At 42.6% G+C, this 11,011-nt stretch overlaps 1 protein-coding gene across 1 annotated transcript; it reads left to right on the top strand.

The window, feature by feature from the left end:
- The first annotated feature begins 7,470 nt into the window (after positions 1–7,470).
- LOC142865720 (malignant T-cell-amplified sequence 1-like) lies at positions 7,471–8,172 on the top strand. Its single transcript, XM_075998909.1, has one exon. It carries the CDS (start codon positions 7,522–7,524, stop codon positions 8,065–8,067), a length of 546 nt encoding a protein of 181 aa, XP_075855024.1. The 5' UTR covers positions 7,471–7,521; the 3' UTR covers positions 8,068–8,172.
- The last annotated feature ends 2,839 nt before the right edge of the window (positions 8,173–11,011 follow it).

Raw genomic sequence — 11,011 nt, 5'->3', positions numbered from 1 at the left:
ATGGGACACCACCCCCAAACCCTTTTGCTTCATTTTTAATTATTAGGGTACCTAATATTTGTATAGTTTTCGGGTGAGTGACAGGGTCTGTCTCCCTCTATCGAACATGGTACACTGCATCCTTGGTCACTGCTACCTCAAACACCTGGGCTCCATCGATCCTCCTGTCTCAACCTCAGGAGTCGCTGGGACTATAGGCGTGTGCCACCATACTCGCCTGATGGTGCTTCTTCCCTCCCTCCTTTTCTCTCTCTCTCTCTCATTAATTTCTTTTATTTCGAATATTTTACTCTGGAAACAGATGTTGGGCACTCAAGTGACAACACTGGAATTTCTTACCCTCCTGGATATTCACACAGGCTCAGAGGAGGCCATAAAAAAAAACACAAAAAGGGATACTGAGCCTATAAGGTATGCCTAGCACCCGAATTGTACGTTCTCTTGCCTTTTCACACATGAGTAACACACAACAGCAAAGAATGGACACAGGCTTCCAAAAGGCTTGTCTGGGCCCCCTTTTCCTTCTTAACCTTAGGAGACCTTAATTATTTGTGCCCAGATCTGATGTTCAAATTATCCTCGTGGCGAAAGCGTTTGCGTGGCACGTGATAGGGAAAGAAGAGTACACCACCCGAATAGATGAGAAGGAATGGCAGTACTGCTGAAATTCCCAGTAGCACCTTTAGAATCCCAATTAACCCCTAGGATGAGTTCAAAGAACATGTCTACATTTCTGACGCTATGACCACAAAAGACATTAGAAGGAAAAAAAAAAACGAAAAACCAAAACAAGAACTCCATCATCCTAGCAGTTGGGAAGCCTGGGTGAGAGGATCACTGGAGGCCAGGAGTTTGAGGTGGCAGTGAGCTATGATGATGCCACTGCCCTTTAGCCTGGGAACCAGAGTGAGAGCCTGCCAAAACAAGAAAAAAGAAAAGAAAAGGGGGGGGGAGAGAAAGATGAATCTATCCATTGCATTTAATACCCTTTTGGTGAATGAGCCCCAGCAGGGCAATGTGAATTGACAAAGTTCACGTTGCTAACAAATAAAACGGTGGGGTTCAAAGTCTCAGTAAAGCATATCACCCTACCAACCATACTGTGCCACCTCTGAGAGTATATACCCCACAGAGGAGAGCCGTGGAGGCCGTGCTTGGATAGACAGAGCCAACGGGTGGACATCATGGAGTCTGTGCTTTTCAGTCAGTCTAGGGGTACCTGGAGCCATTCAAGCTGCTTGTGAGGAAAAATAGGGAAACAGAAACATCTGCTATGGCCAGGTAAAATTTAGGAAAAGAAATGAAACGTCTCCTCCTCTGGCAGTGCTTTCTGGTCAGATACCAACCCCTAAGAGTCACAGATTCAGATACATCCTGTAATGGAAGCGTGGTGGACAAGTCACTCTTTGCAACTTTCCCAAGTCCCTGGGATATAGCCTACTTAGGAAGATGATCGATTCAGGGAAGGCACCAGCGCTACAGAACTACACAAACACGACAGAAACCCACTGGTCTCCGTTGTGAAAGTCAAGATCAGCTTTTATGAAACCCACTGAACCCACACAAGAAGTAAAATAGGACCATACTGATAGATGCAATTTTAATATTAGAGCAGAATGCCTGGTACTGCTTGTCATTTTAGATACTGTCAACAGAAAGCATTTGGTGGATAAACAATCTCCAACAGCTTTTCTGCAGAGATGAACCAACCTGTGTGTGTGTGGGGGGGGAGATGAGCCTAGCTCACAACAATCTCAACCGCCTGGGCTCAAGCAATCCTCCTGCCTCAGCCTCCCAAGAGACTGGGACTACAGGCATGGGCCACCATGCCCGTCTAATCTTTCTTTCTATATATACATATTACTTGGCCAATTAATTTCTTTCGATTTATAGTAGAGATGGGGTCTTGCTATTGCTCTTGCTGGTTTGAACTCCTGACCTTGAGCAATCCTCAGGCCAACGCCTCTCAGAGACCTAGGATTACAGGTGTGCTGGGCGTAAGAGAAATTTTTATCTCTCCCTCCCTGTTTTTTCTGATAAGCCCCTTTATCTTAATTTTTTTTTGAGACAGAATGTGTGGTACTCCTTGTCATCTTAGATACTGTCAACAGAAAGCATTTGGTGGATAAACAATCTCCAGCAGCTTTTCTGCAGAGATGAACCAACCTGTGTATGTTGGGGGGATAAATAATGAGGATTGAGGACCAGATAAATGACTGAAAAAAAATACTTCCTCTTTCCTCAATACAAGCATTCTTTTAAAGGGTATACCTGTATACCTAGGGGGAAAATGCAAGCAAGCTTTACAAAAAAAAACAAAAATCGCTGTGAGCCCCGTCACAGGGTTGAGACTCTGTCTCAAAAAAAAGCAAAACAAACCAACAAAAAAAATTTAAATCACAGAATGAATTCTACAACAACTTGTGGCTTTTTATCATAGGCCGAGAACAATGTATTTTCTCTTCCTGTGAATTTTCCTGTCCTGGAATAAATGCAAAGTTGATCTTGAAGGTTCCCAACCATCTTCCAGTTTCCCTGAGTCAAAAACACGGTGAACACGGTGTATTCGACCGTGTCTCTGTGTGTGTGCACGTGGGTGCCTGTGCTTATTCTTTTTCGGTACCGCACTTTTTGGTCTCAAAATGTCAGCCTTCCTTGGTCATGGACTGAGGATGAACAGACTTAGCCATCGGATTGAAGGGACTTGACTACAGTAACCGGGGTCGGGGAAATTTTATTGATTTGAAGGTAGACATTTCTAAATGAATAGGGTGAGCCCCACATTCCCGCATGGCCTCTGTCAGTGGATAGGTGTCCCGGACGGTCCTCCTGCAGCTTGTTTTGGTAGCTCAACATTGAGGAGACCAAAATAATTCATTTCCCTAATCATCCTAGATGAGTCTGCTGAATTTTTTATGATGTCGTGGAAACATACAAAACACCCTTCCTACTTAACATAGCCGACCGCAAAGTTCCTCCCAGGCACAACTATTTAACATCATGAATTTCACAGTGTAATAGAGGGAATGGTCTGGAGCGAAGGAAAAAAAAATAAAGGACAGAGAGATTTTGTGTCCTTTTAAAACTCCCCCCCCCATGTTGGAAACTTGTAGTCTGACCTCTATCCCCAAGAGGAATTAAATATTTTCTTAAAACTCCTGAGCGGTCCCCAGCCACACAGGCCTTGTTTTTGGCAGAGCTGAGACCAATGAAATGATTAACCACAATAATGGCTAAAGCGGAGAACCCTCACTCTATGTATTATTTAACATACTTTTATTTATTTATTTATTTATTTATTTATTTATTTATTTATTCATTTATTTATTCATTCGTTCATTCATTCATTCATGTATTCATGCATGCATTCATTTAATTTTTTGAGACAGAGTCTCACTTTGTGGCCCTGGCTAGAGTGAGTGCCATGGCGTCAGCCTAGCTCATGGCAACCTCATCCGCCTGGGCTCAAGCAGGAACACAAAATGTGTTCCATAAGAATCCAGTATGATGGGAAAACATTTCATTCTCAAAAGAAAAGATTCTCTTCTTCCTGTTATTGGTAGTTCTGAACGTTAGATTTTTTTTTTCCCCATGGGGTCAAAAGGTACCTAATATTATGATTTCAAGTGGAAAAATTGGGGACAAAAATCAGGTATTGGCAGTTTTTCCATTTTCATTAGTGTGTGACTTTTTATAAATAAATGCAGGATGTGAAGCAGTAATGCAAGTCAAATGTTTCAGTGAACAAGTTTCAGCAGTTCAACTTTATAACAATTATAAATAAACCTGTTAAATTTTTCTGGACAATGCCAGCATTTGGATTTTTTTAAAACAAGTAAATTTCTTATTGACAGCAACTAAATGGTGTTTGTAGCATTTTTATCATACAGTAGATTCCATCCATTCACTATACTTTTCTAACTGAGTTGTCCTACATGCAAGTACATGTTTTTAATGTTGTCTGTCTTCTGTGCTGTTCCTGTAAGTTTGCAAATAAAATACATTAAACTATGAGAAAAAGAACCCTCCCTTTATGTATTTTTTAACATTTATTTATTTATTTATTCATTCATTCATTCATTCATTCATTCATTCATGCATTCATGCATTAATTTAATGTTTTGAGACAGAGTCTCACTTTGTTCCCCAGGATACAGTGAGTGCCATGTCATCAGCCTAGCTCACGCCAACCTCAGCCTCCTGGGCTCAAGCAATCCTCCTGCCTCAGCCTCCAAAGTAGCTGGGACTACAGGCATGCACCACCATGCCCTGCTAATTTTTCTTTCTATATATATTACTTGGCCAATTAATTTCTTTCTATTTATAGTAGAGATGATCTTGCTCTTCCTCAGGCTGGTTTTGAACTCCTGACTTGGAGCAATCCACCTGCCTTGGCCTCCCAGAGTTCTAGGATTATAGGCATGGGACACCACCCCCAACCCCTTTTGCTTAATTTTTAATTATTAGGGTACCTAATATTTGTATAGTTTTCGGGTGAGTGACAGGGTCTGTCTCCCTCTATCAAACATGGTACACTGCATCCTTGGTCACTGCTACCTCAAACACCTGGGCTCCATCTATCCTCCTGTCTCAACCTCAGGAGTCGCTGGGACTATAGGTGTGTGCCACCATACTTGCCTGACGCTGCTTCTTCCCTCCCTCCTTTTCTCTCTCTCTCTCATTAATTTATTTTATTTCGAATTTTTTACTCTGGAAACAGATGTTGGGCACTCAAGTGACAACACTGGAATTTCTTACCCTCCTGGATATTCACACAGGCTCAGAGGAGGCCATAAAAAAAACACAAAAAGGGATACTGAGCCTATAAGGTATGCCTAGCACCCGAATTGTACGTTCTCTTGCCTTTTCACACATGAGTAACACACAACAGCAAAGGATGGACACAGGCTTCCAAAAGGTTTGTCTCGGGCCCCTTTTCTTTGTTAACCTTAGGAGACCTTAATAATTTGTGCCCAGATCTGATGTTCAAATTATCCTCGTGGCCAAAGCGTTTGCGTGGCACGTGAAAGGGAAAGAAGAGTACACCACCCGAATAGATGAGAAGGAATGGCAGTACTGCTGAAATTCCCAGTAGCACCTTTAGAATCCCAATTAACCCCTAGGATGAGTTCAAAGAACATGTCTACATTTCTGACGCTATGACCACAAAAGACATTAGAAGGAAAAAAAAAACGAAAAACCAAAACAAGAACTCCATCATCCTAGCAGTTGGGAAGTCTGGGTGAGAGGATCACTGGAGGCCAGGAGTTTGAGGTGGCAGTGAGCTATGATGATGACACTGCCCTTTAGCCTGGGAACCAGAGTGAGATCCTACCAAAACAAGAGAAAAGAAAAGAAAAGAAAAGAAAAGGGGGGTAGGGGGGAGAGAGAGAGAGATGAATCTATCCATTGCATTTAATACCCTTTAGGTGAATGGGCCTCAGCAGGGCAATGTGAATTGACAAAGTTCACGTTGCTAACAAATAAAACAGTGGGGTTCAAAGTCTCAGTTTTCCCAATAAAGCATATCACCCTATGAAGCATACTGTGCCACCTCTGAGAGTATATACCCCACAGAGGAGAGCCGTGGAGGCCGTGCTTGGATAGACAGAACCAACGGGTGGACATCGTGGAGTCTGTGCTTTGCAGTCAGTCTAGGGGCACCTGGAGCCATTCAAGCTGCTTGTGAGGAAAAATAGGGAAACAGAAACATCTGCTATAGCCAGGTAAAATTTAGGAAAACAAATGAAACGTCTCCTCCTCTGGCAGTGCTTTCTAGTCAGATACCGACCGCTTCCAGTCACAGATTCAGATACATACTGTAATGGAAGCGTGGTGGACAAGTCACTCTTTGCAACTTTCCCAAGTTCGTGGGATATAGCCTACTTAGGAAGATGATCGATTCAGGGAAGGCACCAGCCCTACAGAACTACACAAACACGACAGAAACCCACTGGTCTCCGTTGTGAAAGTCAAGATCAGCTTTTATGAAACCCACTAAACCCACACAAGAAGTAAAATAGGACCATACTGGTAGATGCAATTTTAATATTAGAGCAGAATGCCTGGTACTGCTTGTCATTTTAGATACTGTCAACAGAAAGCATTTGGTGGATAAACAATCTCCAACAGCTTTTCTGCAGAGATGAACCAACCTGTGTGTGTGTGTGGGGTGGGGGAGATGAGCCTAGCTCACAACAATCTCAACCGCCTGGGCTCAAGCAATCCTCCTGCCTCAGCCTCCCAAGAGGCTGGAACTACAGGCATGGGCCACCATGCCCGTCTAATTTTTCTTTCTATAAATACATATTACTTGACCAATTAATTTCTTTCGATTTATAGTAGAGATGGGGTCTTGCTATTGCTCTTGCTGGTTTGAACTCCTGACCTTGAGCAATCCTCAGGCCAACGCCTCTCAGAGACCTAGGATTACAGGTGTGCTGGGCCTAAGAGAAATTTTTATCTCTCCCTCCCTGTTTTTTCTGATAAGTCCCTTTATCTTAATTTTTTTTTGAGACAGAATGTGTGGTACTCCTTGTCATCTTAGATACTGTCAACAGAAAGCATTTGGTGGATAAACAATCTCCAGCAGCTTTTCTGCAGAGATGAACCAACCTGTGTATGTTGGGGGGATAAATAATGAGAATTGAGGACCAGATAAATGACTGAAAAAAAATACTTCCTCTTTCCTCAATACAAGCATTCATTTAAAGGGTATACCTGTATACCTAGGGGGAAAATGCAAGCAAGCTTTACAAAAAAAACCAAAAATCGCTGTGAGCCCCATCACAGGGTTGAGACTCTGTCTCAAAAAAAAGCAAAACAAACCAACAAAAAAAATTTAAATCACAGAATGAATTCTAGAACAACTTGTGGCTTTTTATCATAGGCCGAGAACAATGTATTTTCTCTTCCTGTGATTTTTCCTGTCCTGAAATAAATGCAAAGTTGATCTTGAAGGTTCCCAACCATCTTCCAGTTTCCCTGAGTCAGAAACACGGTGAACACGGTGTATTGGACCGTGTGTCTGTGTGCGTGCACGTGGGTGCCTGTCCTTATTCCTTTTGGGCACCCGGCTCTTTGGTCTCACAGAGTGGGCCTTCCTTGGTCGTGGACTGAGGCCGAATGGACTTAGCGATCGGATTGAAGGGACTTGACTACAGTAACCAGGGTGGGGAAAATTTTATTGATTCCAAGGTATACATTTCTAAATGAATAGGGTGAGCCACACATTCCCGAGTGGCCTCTGGCAGTGGATAGGTGTCCCGGACGGTCCTCCTGCAGCTTGTTGTGGTAGCTCAACATTGAGGAGAGGAAAATCATTAATTTCCCTAGTGATCATAGATGAGTCTGCTGAATTTTTTATGATGTCGTGGAAACATATAAAACACCCTTCCTGGACAACAGCTCCCACTGTCAGTGCCGGCCTTCCTCGTGTAAGGGGATCTGCCAGACCCTTACTAATTCAATTTCTTTCCCATTCGGGGCCCTTCCCTATCGTCGCCCCCTTCACCTTGGATCATGTTTAAGAAATTTGATGAAAAAGAAAATGTGTCCAACTGCATCCAGTTGAAAACTTCAGTTATTAAGGGTATTAAGAACCAATTAATAGAGCAATTTCCAGGTATTGAACCATGGCTTCATCACATCATGCCTAAGAAAGATCCTGTAAAAATAGTCCGATGCCATCAACATATAGAAATCCTTACAGTAAATGGAGAATTACTATTTTTTAGACAATTACAGGGGCCTTTTTACCCAACCCTAAGGTTACTTCACAAATATCCTTTTATCCTGCCACACCAGCAGGTTGATAAAGGAGCCATCAAATTTGCACTCAGTGGAGCAAATATCATGTGCCCAGGCTTAACTTCTCCTGGAGCTAAGCTTGACCCTGCTGCAGTAGACACCATTGTGGCTACCATGGCAGAAGGAACACAGCATGCTCTATGTGTTGGAGTCATGAAGATGTCTGCAGAAGATATTGAGAAAATCACCAAAGGAATTGGCATTGAAAATATCCATTATTTAAATGATGGGCTGTGGCATATGAAGACATACGAATGAGCCTGAGAAGGAATGCACTTGGGCTAAATATGGATATTGTGTTGTATCTGGGTTTGTGTCTGTGTGTGACAGCATCAAGACAATGCCTCTGTGGTTATGCTGAATAAATTCAACAACTCCTAAAAAACAAACAAGCAAAAAAAAAAAAAACCAAAAAACACCCTTCCTACTTAACATAGCCAACCGCAAAGTTCATCCCAGGCACAACTATTTAACATCATGAATTTCACAGTGTAATAAAGGGAATGGCCTAGAGAGAGGGAAAAAAAGTAAAGGACAGAAAGATTTTGTGTCCTTTTAAAACTTCCCCCCCATCCCCTGATTTTGGAAACTTGTACTCTGGCCTCTATCCCCAGGTTGCATTAAATCTTTTCTTAAAACTCCCGAGCAGTCCCCAGCCCCACATGCCTTGTTTTTGGCCCAGCTGAGACCAGTGACATGATTAACCACAATAATAGCTAAAGCGGAGAACCCTCCCTCTATGTATTTTTTTTTTCCTCTATGTATTTTTTAACATACTTATTTATTTATTTATTTATTTATTCATTCATTCATTCATTCATGTATTCATGCATGCATTCATTTAATTTTTTGAGTCAGAGTCTCACTTTGTTGCCTAGGCTTGAGTGAGTGCCATGGAATTTTCCTGTCCTGGAAGAAATGCAAGTTGATCGTGACGGTTCCAAACCATCTTCCAGTTTCCCTGAGTCAGAAACACGGTGAACACGGTGTATTCGACCGTGTGTCTGTGTGCGTGCACGTGGGTGTCTGTCCTTATTCCTTTTGGGCACCTCGCTCTTTGGTCTTACAGAGTCAGCCTTCCTTGGTCGTGGACTGAGGCCGAACGGCCTTAGCGATCGGATTGAAGGGACTTGACTATAGTAACCCGGGTCAGGGAAATTTTATTGATTCCAAAGTATACATTTCTAAATGAATAGGGTGAGCCACACATTCCCCAGGGGCCTCTGTCAGTGGATAGGTGTCCGGGACGGTCCTCCTGCAGCTTGTTGTGGTAGCTCCACATTGAGGAGAGGAAAATCATTCATTTCCCTAATGATCCTAGATGAGTCTGCTGAATTTTTTATGATGTCGTGGAAACATATAAAACACCCTTACTACTTCACATAGCCGACCACAAAGTTCCTCCCAGGCACAACTATTTAACATCATGAATTTCACAGTGTAATCGAGGGAATGGTCTAGGGAGAGGGAAAAAAAAAATAAAGGACACAGAGACTTTGTGTCCTTTTAAAACTTTCCCCCCCACCCCCTGATTTTGGAAACTTGTAGTCTGGCCTCTATCCCCAAGAGGAGTTAAATTTTTTCTTAAAACTCCCAAGCGAGCGGTCCCCAGCCCCACAGGCCTTGTTTTTGGCAGAGCTGAGACCAGTGATATGATTAACCACAACAATGGCTAAAGCAGACAACCCTCCCTCTATGTATTTTTTAACATACTTTTATTTATTTATTTATTTATTTATGTATTCATTCATTCATTCATTCATTCATCCATTCATTCATTCATGCATTCATGCATGTATTCATTTAATTTTTTGAGACAGAGTCTCACTTTGTTGCCCAGGCTACAGTGAGTGCCATGGCGTCAGCCTAGCTCATGGCAACCTCAACCGCCTGGGCTCAAACGATCCTCCTGCCTCAGCCTCCCAAGTAGCTGGGACTACAGCCATGCGCCACCATGCCTGGCTAATTTTTCTTTCTATATATATTACTTGGCCAATTAATTTCTTTCTATTTTTAGTAGAGATAGTGTCTTGCTCTTGCTCAGGCTGGTTTGAACTCCTGACCTCGAGCAATCCTCCTGCCTCAGCCTCCCAGACAGCTAGGATTACAGGTGTGCTGGGACTGAGAGAAATTTTTATTTCTCCCTCTCTGCTTATCTCTTTTATTCTGTCTATAGCAGATATATATATGTGTGTGTATATATATATATAGAGAGAGAGAGAGACAGAGAGAGAGAGACAGAGAGAGAGAGAGAGAGAGAGAGATGAATCTATCCATTGCATTTCCTACCCTTTAGGCAACTGGGCCTCAGCAGGGCCATGTGAATTGACAAAGTTCACCTTGCTAACAAATAAAACGCTGGGGTTCAAACTCTCAGTTTTCCCAATAAAGCATGTCCCCCTACCAACCATACTGTGCCACCTCTGACAGTATATGCCCCACAGAGGAGAGCCGTGGAGGCCATGCTTGGATACACAGAGCCAACGGGTGCAGATCGTGGAGTCTGTGCTTTGCAGTCAGTCTAGAGGCACATGGAGCCAGTCAAACTGCTTGTGAGGAAAAATACCGCGTCCTAGGGAAACAGAGACATCTGCTATGGCCAGGTAAAATTTAGGAAAAGAAATGAAATGTCTCCTCCTCTGGCAATGCTTTCTGGTCAGATACCGATGCCTTAGAGTCACAGATTCAGATACATCCTTTAATGTAAGGGTCGTGGACAAGTCACTCTTTGCAACTTTCCCAAATTTCTGGGATACATTTTACTTAGGAAGATGATTGCTTCTGGGAAGGCACCAGCCTTACAGAACTACACAAACACAACAGAAACCCACTAATCTCCGTTGTGGAAGTCAAGATCAGCTTTTATGAAACCCACTAAACCCACACAAGAAGTAAAATATGACCATACTGATAGATGCAATTTTAATCTTAGAGCAGAATGCCTGGCACTGCTTGTCATCTTAGATACTGTCAACAGAAAGCATTCGGTGGACAAACAATCTCCAGCAGCTTTTCTGCAGAGATGAACCAACCTGTGTGTGTGAGTGTGGGGGGGAGATGATAAATAATGATTGAGGACCAGATAAATGACTGAAAAATAATACTTCCTGTTTCCTCAATACAAGCATTCATTTAAAGGGTATGCCTGTATACCTAGGTGGAAAATGGAAGCAAGCTTTACAAAAAAAAAAAAAAAAAAATC

The sequence above is a fragment of the Microcebus murinus genome, chromosome 31 (genome assembly GCF_040939455.1).
Source record: "Microcebus murinus isolate Inina chromosome 31, M.murinus_Inina_mat1.0, whole genome shotgun sequence".
NCBI classification, from domain to species: Eukaryota; Metazoa; Chordata; class Mammalia; order Primates; family Cheirogaleidae; genus Microcebus; species Microcebus murinus.
Note: the sequence above shows the minus strand (reverse complement) of the source record. Positions and strands in the feature narration are given on the sequence as shown.

Coding starts and splice junctions, on each gene's coding strand:
- LOC142865720 (XM_075998909.1), top strand. CDS start 7,522: ATGTTTAAGAAATTTGATGAAAAAGAAAATGTGTCCAACTGCATCCAG.